Source organism: Opisthorchis viverrini, assembly GCF_000715545.1.
Source record: "Opisthorchis viverrini unplaced genomic scaffold opera_v5_495, whole genome shotgun sequence".
In the NCBI taxonomy this organism is placed as follows: domain Eukaryota; kingdom Metazoa; phylum Platyhelminthes; class Trematoda; order Opisthorchiida; family Opisthorchiidae; genus Opisthorchis; species Opisthorchis viverrini.
This window is the reverse complement of record NW_008752150.1, coordinates 220,852-239,218: the sequence shown is the minus strand read 5'-3', so window position 1 is coordinate 239,218 and position 18,367 is coordinate 220,852. Positions and strand designations below refer to the sequence as shown.

Genomic DNA, 18,367 nt, shown 5'->3' with positions numbered 1-18,367 from the left:
GTGATAGAAATCATTCTATCTATTTGGTGGATCATGATCTACGTCCTTACTGATGAAAAGTGTGGTTATGGGCTATCCGAGAATGATTTATCTTTTCAGTCCAGTCTGCCAGCGATTTAGTTATGTACTGTGCCAGGGGGTTTTCGCTCAGGGTAGCTGGACACATACAAACAACTCACAAGATCACACGAGGCATTGACGGAGTCTGGAGCGATCGATACTTATGAGAACTGGGACGTTTCTACAAGTCCTCACGGTTAATGATGGCATATGCCGGAGCTAGGCTGCAATAAAGCTATGGAAACTGAGCCTGAAATGAGGTTGAAGAGAAACTAAAGGTGGCTTTTTATTGCAAAAAAGCCATATGCTCTTAGAGAAACCGGCCAAGCGCGCGACGTGTACACCTTCAGACGGCATCTGAACGTTTTTTGGAGTAAAACGAGATCAACTAGAACGCCCTCCGGCATTCTTACAATCAGTACTCTCCACTGTCAACACAACTAGATGCCCAATTTAGCTAAGCATTCTGGTTAACAACGTTGGAGTCGTTTACGCGCCGTGTCCCGTAAAGTTTCTAGCCATGCCAAATAAGCTGCTACCAATAGAGAGCTCAGTTTGAGATGAGGAATTCTCATTTTTAGCGTTACCATAGCGTCCTTTCACGAATATTTCGTCAATAAGGATTCAAGGCGTAAATCTGAGCTTTTTGTAGACCGTGCTTGGGAATGCTTAGGGCTTACAATGTGCCTTCTCTCGGCTATCACACATGTGTCCGGTCCCTCCGTTTCTAGTCCTTTTTTCTCTGGTTGATGTCCTCAGAAAAATGTGTGGCATTTCAACCTCTGGTACGGTAGTCCTACTTTAGGAAGAACCTATCAATCACCCAGAATATGCAGACGATGTGGTCCTGCTTTGCGACCGCCCCTTTTCCGCTTAGTTACTACCGATAAATCGATGATTTCAGGGGTTGGAAGGTAAGTGTATTTGTAGTCGGCTGTCCCAACGATGGCTCATTTCTTAGCCCCTTGACAAATTCTACCGACTATCCTAAAGTACTCATTCCAGTTTTACCCTTACTTGCTTTGAGGTAGTTTGCTGCAATCGCTTATTCCAAAACAGGGTCAAGCACTTATCTATTACGAACCGGAACGTACCGTCATCTCCCGAAGCGGTGATGAGGCCGTCGTTGCTCTGTGTGATCAGTGGTACTTAGACTATGGCGAAGAGGACTGGAAAGCTGTTACGCAAAAGGCCCTGGACCAACTGTCGGTGACTGATGAGGTAAGTTGCGTACTATATATGTAGTTAAACTGTGAGTTCCTTTTACACCATAACTTTAATACTGGGGTTGCACTTTCTCTGTTTCGGAATACGTTAGACATTGAGTAACAAGAGAGAAAATGGGTCGATCCGTCAGGCCAAGGAATTGTTACGACTGGTGACTTGTTGGTAGGATACTAAATAGTCCATGTGTGATCGGTTCAGAAAATCGTTTTTATTCAGGTTACAAAGCCTGATAACGTTTTTCAGTAGTTGATCATAGCATTTGTGACATTTCTTACACTCATGGAGACTACATCCGTGCGCCGATAGATCACAATCATACCCCGAACTGCACTAGGGGCAGTGACCGTCCGCATCTGTTTCTGATTACTCCTTTTAGGGAATCAAACGTTCTCGTAATTCTTTTGCTTTCTTTCAGGTACGAAGAGGTTTTCAAGCCACCTTGGAATGGCTTCATGAGCATGCCTGTTCTCGTACTTATGGGCTTGGGACTCGTCTGCCGTGGGATGATAAATGGCTGATCGAGTCGTTATCGGATTCTACAATCTACATGGCTTACTACACAGTTGCGCACTTTCTTCAAGAAGGTTGTCTGGATGGCAGAAAGGTCGGCCCATTAGGAATCAGGTACGCCTTGATGAAAGATTGTGATAGCCTTTCTGTTCTAGATTCGCATTTCCAGGCTCCCCACTGCCGTGCTTCAGGCTTACCTTTTGCTGACGTTCTTGTTACTTATATCTTCATAAACGAGTGATGAATACTCGGTGTTTTTCTATTATCATTATTTTTATTATTATTCATTGAAAGATGGCTGGTTGTGGGTTTGTTGTCGGACTGGCTTCTGGCCACAATTTGTATTTTCTACCGAGATTTCACGATACAAAGAGTCAGAGGAGTTCCATTCTTGTAGACATTTATCACCAAAGTTCTGCTGTAGCGTGAGATATGCTTTCTCAAAATTCAATCTTCTCCTAGAAAAAGCTGTACGTGTAGGAGCCAATTTTCCGTTTTTCTCCGGTTCTCATATTACTGAACTCACCTGAGTTGCAGTCGAGACGTAAAACATGAATCACATGAGATCATTTACGAGCAGACTGTTCCAATTGTCTTTCTAGGTACACTATTTTCTACCCTTCCTTTTTAATATTTCAGGCCGGAGCATATGACCCCCGAGGTCTGGGACTATGTTTTCCTTGGAAAAGGCGAGCCGGCAAAAATCATTGCCGGACAACCCAGGTCATCACTAACCATTTCCAGTCTGAAGAAGCTGCGAGATGAATTCCTCTTTTGGTATCCAGTAGACATGCGATCTAGCGGAAAGGATTTAATCCCCAATCATCTCACCTATTTCCTCTATAACCATACGGCCATTTGGCCCAACCAGCCGAACTTATGGCCTAGGTCCGTTCTAGCCAATGGGCATCTGCTTTTGAATTCTGCAAAGGTTAGTCTGCTAAATGTTTCTGGATGTTCCACAAGCATTCACTGTTCATTCACTCTATGGTTCTTGTTAGCTAGCTGCTGAGAAGTCGTTGTCAGAAAAGTATATGGATACTTCGCTTATATAATAACTTAGCTCTCGATTCCCCCAGTAACCTCCCGCATGACCTACTCCACGCAGTAGTGAAAGAACTGTCAACTGAAAATTTTGTCCACTTTCAGCTCGCAAGCACATAACGGTCTAAGCCAACCATAGATATCTAGCCTGTGGATTTATCTAAAACGGGAACATTGTGTGGTGCTTCAGGACTCAGCACACACGTCTGCTTCACTGACATTAATAAAAGAATTGTTTCGCCTTCTGGCTTTCTTAGAATTCTTGGTAGGTTTATGTTGCCACGAGGTAACCTCGAACGTGGATACACTGAAGCAACATGAACCATAGTGCATTTCCTCAACAACCTACTTGAAGCTTATCCAAAGAGAATACATTACTAACTTACGGCAGTGAAGCACCAGTGCCAACACTGATGTTGCTGTTCTTCATGATATTGATAACTGAAACGACTGCCGACTTTCGTACCGACTGTTTAACACCAATTGGATGAATATCACGACTTGTGTACTGTCCACTACTTTGTGTTTGTTGTAGATGTCCAAATCAACTGGGAACTTCCTAACTCTGGCGGATGCGATTGAAAAGTATTCTGCTGACGGTAAGTCCACTTGGCACTTCAGTATTTCAGAATGAACTTTCCATCAGCTGAAGCTTGCGTGAGAGTTCCGATCTTATTGAACTTTTGTGTGCACAAAATGAGCAACCTTACGGGTGGTGTGTTCCGCTGATCGCTGCTGTATACGTTCCATGCTTTTTCACTGTGTTTCCGTGAAGTTAACTCAATCCATTCTAAGGGCATTTTGAAAATGTCCCTAATTTGGCCATTCACTGGACCCAGTCTTAGAAAGTGTGTCAAATTTTTGAACCTTATTTCGAAGTAAGATTGAGCCGATTTAATGGCCGAAAACTTGTTCAGTGACCGGTGTTCCCAGGGTAGCGCCGCGGGCGCCTCTGTACGTACCGAATCACTCACTGACTCAATCGAACACTCATTGAGGGCGCTGCGTAGACACACGGGCAATCCTCTTTTCCATACACCTCCGTGCAGGTGTACTAGATCGGCGAAGAGTTCATGATCACTACGGTTGAGGCGATGACGCAACCACTTTAATCGATCGAGGACTATTTGTAATTATTAGTAGCAGACACACGGGATTGTGTGTTGTGTTCGCGGAAGTCGATCGACAAGGACTTGCTTCACCCAGTTTATCAGTGAACATCCATGGGCTTTCACTAGATTACAAGCAGTATTGTTGCATGCTTCATTAAATGGTTAAATATGTTCACTGGCGGTCGCCCCACTATCTGATTGGTTGTGCAACACTTGGTGTCGGTCTCTGGATTTCCAGAAGCTGATTGTCTTGAAGTGTTCCGTGTGACCTGGTTATGTTGCATTGTGAGCCAAACGGCGTTCCTTATCAGAGTTGATTGTACGTTGGTTTAAACACAAGCAAAATCGGTCGGCCGTGCGGTTAGTTTCCGTCTTGTATCAACTAAGCTGACCGAAAGAATCGTTTGATTATTCAGCCAACTCAGCATCAAAGCACGAACACTCTATTACATAAGCTTTACTTGTTCGTGGTGGTTCAGTCGTTGATTTATTCGCTGACCCGGGCGTTTTCACCTGCTTCTTAAAGGTGTGCTGATGGTGTCAACTCCGTTGGTGCTGAAGCAACCAAACTGCCCGGCTCAGTGAACAAACTGACGGAAGTCTATGCTGCTTCATGTCATTTTGTGTTTGATCCATCTGCTGACAAATGGAAATGCACGCAGTTTTAGTTTTTTAGAACGCTCGCACGTGCAGCGAATAACGGTGTAAAGGCGTTGGCGCTCAGTTTCATGTGCAAAATGACAAAATTATTTAAGCGGACTGTTTGTAAAATAACCGCCCGGATTCTCAGTTCCAGAAGTCCTTCCATTTACCCGGTCTTCCATGGAACCGCTAAAATCATCGAAGACACTATAAGCTGGCTGATTTTCACATGCTTCTGATTACAGCCTTCGTGGTGACGCGCCAACAGCAAAGGCGTGCGGTTTAAATTCTGTGCTAGACCCTGTGACGTGCATCTAACAATTTCGGTTCAAACTGATTATAATGTAGTGGACAAAAATCCTTAGGTCAAGTTCAGTTTACATCCATCGGTGAATCCAGCGATTTGCTCCCAAAGTTTCTCGAAATTATCGCACCTGTCACGGGCAGTCTGTTGGTAGACAAGTGAGAAGCTAACTGGGTCAGGTCGATCGTTTGATACTTTCAATTCTGCATGGGTTTAGGCTTTGTCGGTTTTCACCTCCTTGCAGGGTATGCGTACTAGAAGTCAGCTTGGTCGTGTGATGGCTACAATTACCGTTACAATACCTATTTGTGTCCTTTAGTAGGAAATACTTTGTCACGGGAGATGGAAAAGACGACCAGTACAGTGATTCCTCAAAAGAAACCGGGTTCCAAGTTTTTTAACAATCACGTACCGTCCACCCGACCCTTTCCTTTTTGCTAGCTCGTTTTCTTGACCATGACTCTGACTTCACTCTTACCACACCAACGTTGCATTTTCTGGTCTGAATGAACTTTAGCTCAAAGGCTGCTGATAGCTCGCTTATATTAGTTGGTTATGGCGGACCCGTACACGGGGGGGGGGGGGGGGGCAGCGGAGGCTTTTTGTAACTGTAAATTAGTTTTTTCCGGACAAAAATTGTAATCGACCTATCATCTCAACATTCAGCCGAAATTGAATGAGGCGGAATGATTCGGGGACACGAAATGTGTTGCTCAAGTTTGTTAGCGATTCAGTACTCGCTTCTGAGACTGTCTGGCAGATCGTCCGTGGTATGTCCTATAGTATTGTAACATCCTCAGAGGCCTCTGCAGCTGCCAGCGCATGCCGTGATCAGCTTCCTTTGATTCATGCAGCGTCCAATGGGAAAAACCATTGAAAGAACGATTTTTATGGGATCAAGCACGTGTGGATGGGGGACCGCGTGATCCTCACTGTGCCTGGTTGGAGACACTACAAAGTATGGCTGCCAACCGATGTCAGTGGCGTTCTTGTTGTCAGTTTCTATCCAGATTGCCTGAGTGAATGTCTGGAGGTGTAGGCACCTCGGAATGATTGTGGTAAGCTAGCACTAAGTCCCTCCCCCTTCCATCTTTACTCTTTTCTTTACAATAAGGCTTTCAAATAAGTCATGGTTGTACGGCAGTGAAGCATCGGTGTTGAACACTAACGTCATGCTGTCGATGATGATGATGATGGTGATGATGATATAAGTGGTAGGGGATGGAAAATTTCATAGGAATCCTTGACAAACGTCTTTTTGTGGGAGACTGTTTATCTTCTCTGAATATATGCATTAATGTTCGTCGAAACCGAACCGGTTTCTCAGTGTGTGTTTGTAGATGCCTGTTGCTGCTAAAGGTAGCTTTGACCAGGATTCCCCCGCTCGTGTTCACTTTGGTGCTTATTGTGCCTCAATTCCAGGTGTTCGACTAGCACTCGCGGATGCGGGCGACTCACTAGACGATGCAAATGTCAAAGAAGAGATGGCTGAAGCAGGTCTGCTCCGCCTGTATGGATTATTAGACTGGATCGGACAGACTTTAAAGGCGATGTCTGAGGACGGCGGGTCTGGCTATCGAACTGGACCGGAGCGCACACATGCGGATTTAGTTTTCAAAAAGTAAGTTCTGTGCATTGAACTTCGTTAGTTTGTTTCAGATTCAGGAGAACCCTGTGATATATTTTCCGTTGCCTTTCACTTTTCAAACAATCGAAGTGTTAAAAAAGCCCACCCACCCGATCTTGATAAGGAAAGTGCAATCTTCACGCAGCCTTAGGACAACTTGATAGGTAAGGCTTGGATACGTTTCAACCTACGAATTTTCTTCATAAAAGTCATCGAATAGGGCTGCTGCCGCTGGTTATCTGGTAAGCCAATTGTCCATTTTCATTGGCCGCTTGAAATGCCAACCTTATGTACAGTTTGGTTGGAAGGGTGCATAAAGGTAACCGCCTGATCGCAGTGTTTTGCGATTAACTAGATCGAATCTCGCCTGCGCGCTTTGCGGGCCAACCACAGGACAGTCTGCTGACACATTAGTACAGCTTCGACTCTTTCTATCAAATTGAGCTGATGATGATTGCAACAAGCTGAGTCAGAGGGAGAAAACTCGTGATTTCGAAGGTCGATATTTAGCCTGCTCCTGGCTTCCGGATTGGTTTTTGGAGGCCCAGACAACCTGCCGGAATCCAGTCGCCGGTGTGGTATATTTTGTTCTGTAGTATGGTTTCGTCACTTGATTACACTGAGCGGCATTAGTGAAGCTCGTTTTTAAGGGAATGGCGAATCAGACTGGTACTGAAGACTCCGCAGAGTTCCAACTACCTAGCAAGTTGGCAGTGTCCCGGTCCGCAAATTGTGGTGGCCTTGTCATATACTTTGCAAGTCGAGTGTTTTGTGCCGTCTGAAGTGGCTGATTCAATGATACATCCATGTAGAGATAGCCAACTTTCAGCTTGAATAGACATGGAACAATTGTGTAACCTTCAGATAGTGGCAGTACGATCCGCATTCCTCACGAATGGCTGCAATTGCTTTAGGACACAGCCGTCAGTCATTTTAGGTGGCCATCTTGTCCCCAGTTTCTATCAGTCGGGTTCGGCTCAGTTCAGTTTTTCAGCTCACAAGCAACACACCAAAGTGCAATGGTCCAAGATGTGACAGCTTCCCTCATCGAGAATCAGCGCACCAAGGGAATAAGAGCCATGCGTTGAAGGCGATAGCCCAATCTGTGCTTTGATGACAAATGGACCTGTTTGTCCAGAACGGCAGAATGTGAGAACTACGCAGCGCAGGCCGTAGCCGCCATGCAAGAACACCATTAGCTGCGTGACCGTCATATCTGTCGGGGTCACTATCTACTGGTTTGCTCGTCTCAGTTTCTACCCCCTCGCCGAGCTGCTTTTTCCGCAGTAAGGAATTCGAACAAACTCTTGTGTCTTCAGGTAGTGAAGCGCTGGTGTTCAACACTGGCCTCGCCGTTGTAGGTGATATACCGAAAGCTAACGCCCCATCTTTTGTTCTTTTTTACCTCGCTGCCCCGCTAGCATATCAACCACCTATTAAAAGAGCTCCTAGATGAAGACTTCTGGGCTAATGATTCCATCCTTGTTGCCTTCTTTTGCAGTGATATGGGGCGCACTGTTGAACTCGCTGAAAAGTTTTACACTGCCCATCAGTACAAAGAAGTTCTCAAGACAGTGTTTTATGAGTTTCAAGTAAGTGGTTTTATAGTTACTACCATTGATCACATTCGCTGTAGCTCTCACTAGTTCAGTGAACTCCCTTGTCCCCAGAAATAACATGCCTACGTATATCTGCGTAGGGCCAATGCTATTCTGTTTCTGCTTATGCATACCTAGTGGTCTAGCTTGATGTACAGTAATATATTGATGATTTACCAAACCCTCAACCAGTTCATTCAGTTCATTTCAATCAGTGAAAATCCCTGAAAAAGAATGCCTACGGTAATAGGGACGTCGGATTATGACACTATTCCACCATCTTGTTTAGACTTCGAAACCTCCATAGCTCATATTGCTTTTTTTAACTAGGCGCGGCGAGCGACGGACAGTTTGACGCAGCGCACTTAATCTGGTCAGGATAGTTTGTTTTATTGGCTATCTTACCGCCATTTCAGCATCCCGTATCCATCGTTACGTCGCACGTCCCCTAGACCTGTAATGATTGTCCTTCCATCACTGTTTTAACCCAAATTCCTCACTTGTTCATTTCAGGCTTGCCGAGACCGCTATCGAGAGGTTAGCCAAGGATCAGTCCACAGGGATCTGTTAAGCGAATATATTCTTCTCCAGACTGTACTGCTGAGTCCCATTTGCTCACATGTTTGCGAACACATCTGGCTGAATTTAATGCATAAAAAGCATTCGATTTTTCTCACATCATGGCCGAAAGTGTCCCAGCCTGTCGATCCGCTACTCACTCTACAAGGTACGCAAGATCTAATTCTGCGTCCATGGCGTTTTTTTTCGCACGGCATGTTTGTCTGTGATGCTATAGTTTGTTTTATTGGCTATCTTACCGCCATTTCAGCATCCCGTATCCATCGTTACGTCGCACGTCCCCTAGACCTGTAATGATTGTCCTTCCATCACTGTTTTAACCCAAATTCCTCACTTGTTCATTTCAGGCTTGCCGAGACCGCTATCGAGAGGTTAGCCAAGGATCAGTCCACAGGGATCTGTTAAGCGAATATATTCTTCTCCAGACTGTACTGCTGAGTCCCATTTGCTCACATGTTTGCGAACACATCTGGCTGAATTTAATGCATAAAAAGCATTCGATTTTTCTCACATCATGGCCGAAAGTGTCCCAGCCTGTCGATCCGCTACTCACTCTACAAGGTACGCAAGATCTAATTCTGCGTCCATGGCGTTTTTTTTCGCACGGCATGTTTGTCCTGTGATGCTACTTACTAAGTTCACTCTGTCAACTGGCTACATATGTGTTCTTTCAGGTCGCTATGTGGATGACGCAGCTCACCAGTTCCGTCTCCAGCTTGCGCAGCGACAGTCATTAAAGAACGCCAAGGCAACAAAAACGGAGAGCGGTGCAGCCGTCGACTCACAACTTCCACCTGAAGAAGCTACCGTGTGGGTGGTTAGGCAATACCCACCATGGCAAGTATGTCAGTGCTTCTGTCGATTTAGTTTATGCCATTCTTGAAAACCTTAACGAATGTTTTTTCTGCCAAAAAGCCTCATCTACTAATCGGGTCGAGTTGACTTTTATGCGGTGCAGACGGCTTTTGTGACAAGTCTCCAAATCATTGTTGGTCCAGAAGTTACTGAATCTCGGATACTGTTTTTTGGCTTGGTATTTTTCCATTTCCGCACGGCTAGTTAGATGTTTCATGACGAACCCTCACCCCCTCCCCGGCTAGGCGATTATTCTCTTTGTCGTGTACCTGCTATTTCAATTCAGCAGCGTTGCCGAAGCACTCTGAAGCCGATAAAGTGAGACCAGTTCTGAGGATACGTAGCTATTCTCATGCATGGTTCACATACTTTGATTTCTTGCGACTGGATGGAACATCCGCAACAGGATTACTCGTGACACATTGTGCTATGTAGCTTTACTGATGTACGTATTTTACGCAGACATCCGTCAATTTTCCCGTGAGCAGGCAGTTTCCACTCTGGTCAGAGATTTTCCGTCGAAGATACAATGGGACTAGTTTCTCAGGACTGTGTGTATACTGTGGCGCACAGAATACATCGCGGTGGGTGTGATTGTGTCACGATTTCTACAATTCAGTTTCTGAGTGTAATGTAACGTCCTCTCATTTTTCAACACCTCCGATTTTCACGTCTGTGCCGCTTAGATCCATTAGTACTTCAATGAATACGAAATTTCACACTTATCGCATAATTTTGGCTTCAGACTACCGGGTATATGTGATTGACGCTAGTGTACCACTCGTTTTCGATGCGAGTTTTGTTTCTTGTCTGTCGTATGTGTCCATCGACTTCAGCAGTGCTTTCTAGCAAGCTACCTGTAGTAGATATTCGTAAGTTTAAGTGTTCTCATGTGGGCTTTTGCAGGACTTGCCTTCACACACCGAACGTGCGGGTTTGTTAAGCACACAATAATGCCAGAAGTGACTTCCCACGCAGATCATCGTGACGGCTAGAACCGCGGCGCGTCATGCGGATGTCATTTTGACTTGGCTTAAGAGTGGCGCCGGTCACGGAATTGCTGGGACGCCAGACACCTTTGGGTTCGACCGCTTGGTTGTGCTCCCTTGGGTCGGTAAAGTGGCCCGGCTTACTACTAAGCTTTTTGGAGTGTTAAGCCCATACCAGCGTCAACCCACAGAACAAACTGTCTACCGTGTGTAATAAGCTGACGGTATGCTCGTCTCCGGGGTGTTGCTTCCAGATGATGTCCCCACGGCTGGTGACGAAGCGTTTGCAAGCAAATTGACAGGCTTGATGTCCAGATTGATTGCCACAACCGACTTCCCATACTTTAATATTTGGATTGACTTTATCACGACCGACTCCTGATGAACAAACTGTTCTGACTCATATAGCAGATACTTTTTATTGTGCTTACCACCTGTTCCCTTGGGTTACATAATGTCTGGATTCGACTGCACTTTCATCTACCCCGGAATTTTCCCCCGTATATCAGGCCATGATTCTAGCAATCATGAATTCCAACCTTTCCGAAGATGGAAAAACCTTGCCGGACAATGCGACGTTGGCACAGCTGCTACGACCACATCTGAAGGAAATGGGGAAGATGGCGAAACGGGCTATGCCCTTTGCACAGTTGGTGCGCGAGCGGTTTGAAGCACGCGGGCCCAGTGCCTTGAAACCAGAACTTGAGGTGGATGAACATGCAGTTTTACAGGCGAACAAAGCTTATTTGATTGCGACTCTCGGACTCCGCGCTCCGGATGGACTGACGGTAAGTAGACTACATAATGACCATTGTTTTCTATTGGATAACGTCTCTCCGGCAGCCACTAGACAAAGTACTGTATTTGGCGCAACCTGAGTGCATTTTAATTAGATGCACCGCTTTTAACCACTGCCTTTTTTAAGTTCAAGCCCATACAGCAAGAGAGTCATGTGTCCCACCAGTTATGCCAGAGGTTGACCACGGTCATTTAATGTTGGCTGCGCAGTCACTGCATATTACTTTTATTTTTATCCGTTCTTTTCATGATAAGAAACTACTGAACTTTCCATTTGAGTGCTTTTAATCTGTGGTCTTTTGTCACCCTAATAGGTACGATATGTTGACGAAACGGAGGACGCTCGGATCCTAGATCAGGTTTCTCCACTGAATCCCGTCATCATATTCCATGACCCACCGCCGTCTGTATCCATTAATTTCATCAACCCAGACATCGGATCTGGTTTGTTTTCTTTGTCTGGAGTCCCTGTATGTGATGGCGACTCACCTGCTGATTTGATCACTCGTCTGTTACGCGCCTGTCATGCTTCCATGCCTGCTTCTAAAGGTAAGTGTGAGCGTTTCAGTACAGTTTATCCGGATGCCATTAAGGCTACGGATACACTTCAGTTCATGTAGTCTGCTGGTAACAAGGTGCCGGCTTTTACTCGTTCATTTCAGGGCTAGGACTAGAACGAAGAGGTTTGTCGTCCATCTCTGGCATCATTTCACTAGAACAGATAACTAATGCTAGAACATGTTTCAAGATGCATGCACCCCACCATATTTTTTCGAACATCATATCTGCGCCACCCGTATACTGCGTTTCAGCAAGGCCAACGTAGAGACGAGTTGCTAACCTACACGCGGAGGAAGTTTTGTACACTTCACGTGTAGATCGGGGTTGTGTCCTTTACGGAAAATCGAATCGCGAGAAAGCACTTGTCTTTTACCGTCTCGGATCCTGGACAAGTGTCCGCGTTGGTACTCCCTGTGGCGGCTCGTCTCGTGTGATAGTGCAGTTACGTGGTAATTACCTTTTAAGCTACTTACCACTTTTATTACGACCATCACCCTAACACGACCGACTTTGTTTGCCCGTTCGAATAACAATACTATACTTTTGGCCTCAGGTTGAAGATTTTCGGGCTGCAGAGAAATGTGCTTAGCAATCACATCCAGTGCCAATTATTTACGAAGTATCTTATAGCTTTTCCTCTATCGTATTGCTTAGAATTAACTGTACAGGCCATTCTACAAAGCTGTTTTCCCACATCTAATAGACAAGTTATGAAGGACATGTTTGTTCAGTTTATCTTGACAATAAGCCGTTCCAGCCGGGCATCTCGAGCAATGCGGCGGCTTGATTGTGCAAGACAGTCGTAAAAGGCAGGATGCCATTCCGTTCGTCTCGTTGTTAATAACTCCCAGCAAGGTTGAAACAACTGTACAACGCTCCTTGGCTTTCTAACGTGGGTTAACTTTGTCTGCTGAATTGTGCGGTGAACAGACGAACGGACAGAGATTATTGGAATTAACAACAGTACGAGCATGCCCAAGAAATCGAACCACTGTATCTCAACTGTTGGTTGACTTGTCAAGTAGCAGCTCCCGTGGTCATGAGACAAGGTTTGAATAAACCATAATTATCACATCCCATCATTATATTCTGTTGTGACCGCAGCTCCCGTTTGTTGTTTTACCTCTTCGTTCAGGACTTCAAGACGTTGTTCTCTTCAGACTCGCCAACCCAGATTCTGACGCTTTCCGGATACCACCGTATCCTTCCGAGTGCCTGAAACCCATCGAACCGTCGGATAGATTCATGGTTGATCCAAAAACGTCATCGGTTATGCTCAATGTATCCGGGACATCCGTTTCTGTTGGGGACCGCTTGATCTATCGAGGCGTGCATTGTATGTCAAATGGTTACTGATGAGTGTGATACTCCGTGTATATGACAGTGATGCTCGCATGTGCAAAATACACTTTTGTGAATAGTGCGGAGGTCTGTCAGAGTTCTCGTGGTCCTGTTTGAATTCGCCTGGGTTTTGATTGAGGTGGCAAGTTACTCAAATTTATCGTGACCCCCCAGGTAGCCTGCTTCTAGTTATCAGTGATTCTCTTGGATATAGGTAGAACCTGGTAACACCACAGACACGGAGCATACAAATTCGTTGTTACAAACTGACCAGCCCTTGCCGGTTTAGTCCTTTCCTTAACTTCTGGGATCGACGATTTGACGTTTGCTGATGCGATTCTAGATGGTATCTTGTCTCTCGATCCGTTACTTTAATGAAGTACTGAGTCGCTGATCTTTTGTACTTAGTAGCGCGAGGATTGATCGTTGTGACCATCAATAACAGCAATACGGCGATAGTACATACTAATGCTTAACTGCTATACAAGCCTGAGAGAAGGAGGCCTTATACAAGATTGGAAAGAACAGGAAAGGGTTGGGAGTTAGCACGAAAAAGCCGTATTTCCCTGAAAAGAACGATCAAGAATAAGGTGTCTGTGCAGTTGGATACTAGTACAATAAACATTAGAGCATCATGTCGAACTAAGGCGTCATCAGCGAGATTGATCCAAATTTCTTTGCGACAAAGAACCTTACAAAAGCCCAGTGCACAATAACAGGTGAACTTTAGCGTTACAGTCCGGTAAGGGAATGACAAAATGCGCACCGCTGGGATCGGTTGCGTCCCACGCCCTATAGGGTTCCCAATCATGTGGGTCCCAGCTACAAAGGTGTGAAGATCCCACAGCATTGTTTGACCGCGTAGGCTTTCGTTTCATGTTGCTATGTCATAGCTTATCCCCAGCGAGCCGTTCGCCAACAATCGGTTGGAACGGAAAACAACGCTTTCTTCGTAGGCTGTGGCTGGTATGCTCAATCTGTTGCGCGTGAATTAGGTTCGTTTCGGTTTACCGGATCCGCTGTACCTCTGTAAATTCCCTCGCGTGTCATTGTGACTCTATACGTTAAGGCTAATATTTTCCAAATTAAATTCGCGACCGTCTTGATTGTTTTAGTAGTTGCTGAGTCGTTGCGTCTTCGGATAAAATTGCTTCAGTATCAATTGTTTCTGATTGCTCTTTTGACTCAGATCGGAAAGCAGTTTGGTAAACACCGTGCCAATTTGTAATCCAGAACTTGTGTTCGTACTGTTCAACTTCCACCTCACTTGCGGTGTTGCACGACCATTATTCCTTTTTTTTCTGGCAAAATGTGGTTGGCGGTAGATGATCTGCCATCGCCTCTTTTTAAAAAAACTGTGACTTGTCGCTGTGTGACGTTTGATATACCCTAGTGACGCACTGCATTCTAATCGACAGCTTCACAGGGTTCCTCCTGGCAAGTTGGTCATAGTCTTCTGGCTCACAGAACCGGCATTGGAACAGTTGTAGCTTTTGGGCCGTCAATGGTATCGAACCATCCCTCACTGCGTTTTTATAAGGATTTTAGGCCACGTGTCCCGTTTGGGGACCCCCAGATATCAGCACCCTGGTAGTATCCGTGCCAGCATACAGCCAATGGAACATAATCTCATTCTGCATAGACTATGGCTTGGTGCCATCGTCCGAATCGCCCCAGAACGGCGATCGGCTGCCAGGTCTGCACAAATTGCGACCCGGTAACGGTCTGTGTGGGTCATATGGAGACAGATATGCTTTGTCAATCGTGGCCTACGCACCCAGGTTTTTAGTTGGCGCCAACATTTGGCTTTGTGATTTCTGCATCACTCTTGCGCAACAGATACCCAAGCGTTTGCGGACACCGTAGTTGAAGAAGTCCAGACAGGCGTAGTCGATCGCGCTACTTTTCTGATCTTGTGATTGGACATCCGGGGAAAGCAACCTCACTGTACATCGAAGAGCAAAAACCGCAAACTCACGGATATTCATTTGGGCGAAGAAGCTTCATCTGACAAGGTAGTTCACTTCGGTTTTTCAGTTGTTAACCGTATACCAATGCAGTACTTCTATCTATCGCCGAGAATAGGAATAAGAAAACGACAGCGCGCGTTAGAGGCTCTGTTATGTTTGTCTACTTTTGCCGAACAATGAAGTCAACAGCATTGATGCAGGAGCACTGTTTTCTGCGTTAGAATCACCGGCGCAACCGGTTCGACTAGTACGGGTTTCCACGCTTTGCTGCCAAGCCATAAACCGACCGCTGCTGAGTCCTCTTCCTCGGCGCACGAAACGCATCGCCTAACCAGCGCAACCTACGGTGTGTGACCACCTGATATATTGATGGAGAGTTACCCCTCCGGCCTACCTCTGCATTACTAATCTGGTGTTCCCAACAGACGCCCGCAATGCTTCTGAAGCACAGACAATCGAACCCTTTTCTAAATCTGCATACAATGACCACGTCTCTGATCGAAGTGATCCCAGTCAGGGCGAAGCATAGTTTGATTCGTACTAATCTGGTCCTCCGGGTGCAGGATAACACCAAAAACAAACTGGAAGCCCCGCTAATCTTCCAGCCAGGCTTAGGGGTTCTTTTTGAATGTGGGAATCTGTTCGGGGGCCAGCCGTCCCTTATAACCGAACAGCACATCATTTGGACGGATGTGTCACGTGCAGGACACGGGCTAAACGAAGGTACGCACTGATTGGTCAGAATGCCAACCAATCCGAGTCAAGCACCTGTGACTCGACGCTTCTCGCCTCCTCACGGAGATTCTGGCGCGACCTTGTGGAACACACCGTGACTACCCTATAAATACAGTTGTACTAATTTTTTTTGTCTCCATAAAGGGCTGTGTAGAGTTACCGTGCCTTTTACTATACCATAGTGGGCGGAGCAGGAAGCCAAGGGACCGACACAGAGTTGCACGACCGTACATCAAGACATAACTGACGACAACCCGAAACCACGATGTCAATTTCGGCAGAGCAAATATGTGGTGAATGCTCTCCACGGTGGACGCAGGGTCGATTATGCCACATACGAGGCACACGTAAGATCATCAGCACAGCCGCGCCATGTGAACCAACTTCAGGCAACAGACTACGGCTCAGTGAGGGGACCACGTGGCATAAGACACCGGACAGCCATGATGTACCTCGCAAGTGGAGAGTACCAAACCCCAGATCGGCATGCACACGGCCTCAGCGACGGATTGAAATGCGACAGCAACTCCACCAGTCGTCACAATGGAGTCCAAAGCAGCAGTCGGTTGAACAGCCCTCTCAAGGGGGAGGTGTTCGGGGGCCAGCCGTCCCTAATAACCGAACAGCACATCATTTGGACGGATGTGTCACGTGCAGGACACGGGCTAAACGAAGGTACGCACTGATTGGTCAGAATGCCAACCAATCCGAGTCAAGCACCTATGACTCGACGCTTCTCGCCTCCTCACGGAGATTCTGGCACGACCTTGTGGAACACACCGTGACTACCTTATAAATACAGTTGTACTAATTTTCCTTTGTCTCCATAAAGGGCTGTGTAGAGTTACCGTGCCTTTTACTATACCATAGTGGGCGGAGCAGGAAGCCAAGGGATCGACACAGAGTTGCACGACCGTACATCAAGACATAACAGAATCACCGTCGAAACGCTTCATTCGTTTTCATTCCATGTGTGTTGGAGTAAGGTTGACAGACTGTCCACAACAGGTTCAGCACCTTGGATAAGCGGAAGATACAAGGACCAGATACTCTGTTATGTTATCGTAATGAAATCTTTGTTATAGACGGAAAACTGGTGACGGCGTTCTATAGAGGTTCATGCGGCATACTTCTAGTTATTGATGGAAAAATTCAAGAAATAATACTGCCATTTTTAGTGGAGAGGAGTTTGGTCATATTTGTTCAGATGCTAGAGCACTAAGAAAAGTCAAGTCCGGAAATCAGCATCGCCAGATTTAGCACTCGTCTTCTATAGTGGATGAAATACTACTAAAGCCATCCCGTTTTCCCTAGATTCTTCTTTTCGATGTAAAACCAGTGAAATTGAAATTAGGAGTATTCAGCTCACTGTCCCTTGCTTGAGTTGCAAAGCAAACGTTGCTCTGAAGACGCAAAATACTAAAGGTACCCTTTCTCAAAATAGCTATGTTTGGATCACCGAACACCCTGCTGGGTATCCAACCCCAAAACTGCATACCAGGATATTAGTGATCTTCAGCACTGTTCGGGTTAGGACGAGACGGTAACAAGCGAGGTGGAGGTCGAAAACATTGTTTTTAGTCGTCTGACTAATCCTCAGCCATACTCAACGGAAACTGAGACAATATGCCTGGAGAAGAGATAGACCCTACCTACGGTACTTAATCAAATCACAGGTTTATTCAAGACAGTTATTGCACCTGTAAGAGTTCAGACGGATCGTTCTACTGCTATCCTGGAAGTCAAGGAAAGGGGGCTGGCAGGAGGAACGCCACCAAAGTCACACAGAGGCCGTCCACTGATTAAAATATGTGGTGAATGCTCTCCACGGTGGACGCAGGGTCGATTATGCCACATACGAGGCACACGTAAGATCATCAGCACAGCCGCGCCATGTGAACCAACTTCAGGCAACAGACTACGGCTCAGTGAGGGGACCACGTGGCATAAGACACCGGACAGCCATGATGTACCTCGCAAGTGGAGAGTACCAAACCCCAGATCGGCATGCACACGGCCTCAGCGACGGATTGAAATGCGACAGCAACTCCACCAGTCGTCACAATGGAGTCCAAAGCAGCAGTCGGTTGAACAGCCCTCTCAAGGGGGAGGTGTTCGGGGGCCAGCCGTCCCTAATAACCGAACAGCACATCATTTGGACGGATGTGTCACGTGCAGGACACGGGCTAAACGAAGGTACGCACTGATTGGTCAGAATGCCAACCAATCCGAGTCAAGCACCTATGACTCGACGCTTCTCGCCTCCTCACGGAGATTCTGGCGCGACCTTGTGGAACACACCGTGACTACCTTATAAATACAGTTGTACTAATTTTCCTTTGTCTCCATAAAGGGCTGTGTAGAGTTACCGTGCCTTTTACTATACCATAGTGGGCGGAGCAGGAAGCCAAGGGA

The 18,367-nt window shown here is 46.1% G+C and overlaps 1 protein-coding gene across 1 annotated transcript in view; it reads left to right on the top strand.

Moving 5' to 3' along the window:
* Window positions 1–14,968, top strand: part of T265_11386 (hypothetical protein) — a gene marked incomplete at both ends in the record, with an annotated part of 33,893 nt that extends 18,925 nt beyond the window's left edge. Inside the window, 12 exons of the mRNA XM_009178024.1 lie at window positions 1,120–1,281; window positions 1,703–1,911; window positions 2,437–2,728; window positions 3,377–3,440; window positions 6,322–6,520; window positions 8,028–8,118; window positions 8,638–8,851; window positions 9,378–9,544; window positions 11,057–11,335; window positions 11,660–11,894; window positions 13,042–13,242; window positions 14,796–14,968. Coding sequence (XP_009176288.1) covers window positions 1,120–1,281; window positions 1,703–1,911; window positions 2,437–2,728; window positions 3,377–3,440; window positions 6,322–6,520; window positions 8,028–8,118; window positions 8,638–8,851; window positions 9,378–9,544; window positions 11,057–11,335; window positions 11,660–11,894; window positions 13,042–13,242; window positions 14,796–14,968 — 2,286 coding nt within the window. The remainder of the gene's footprint in view (window positions 1–1,119; window positions 1,282–1,702; window positions 1,912–2,436; window positions 2,729–3,376; window positions 3,441–6,321; window positions 6,521–8,027; window positions 8,119–8,637; window positions 8,852–9,377; window positions 9,545–11,056; window positions 11,336–11,659; window positions 11,895–13,041; window positions 13,243–14,795) is intronic.
* Between the last annotated feature and the right edge of the window lie 3,399 nt (window positions 14,969–18,367).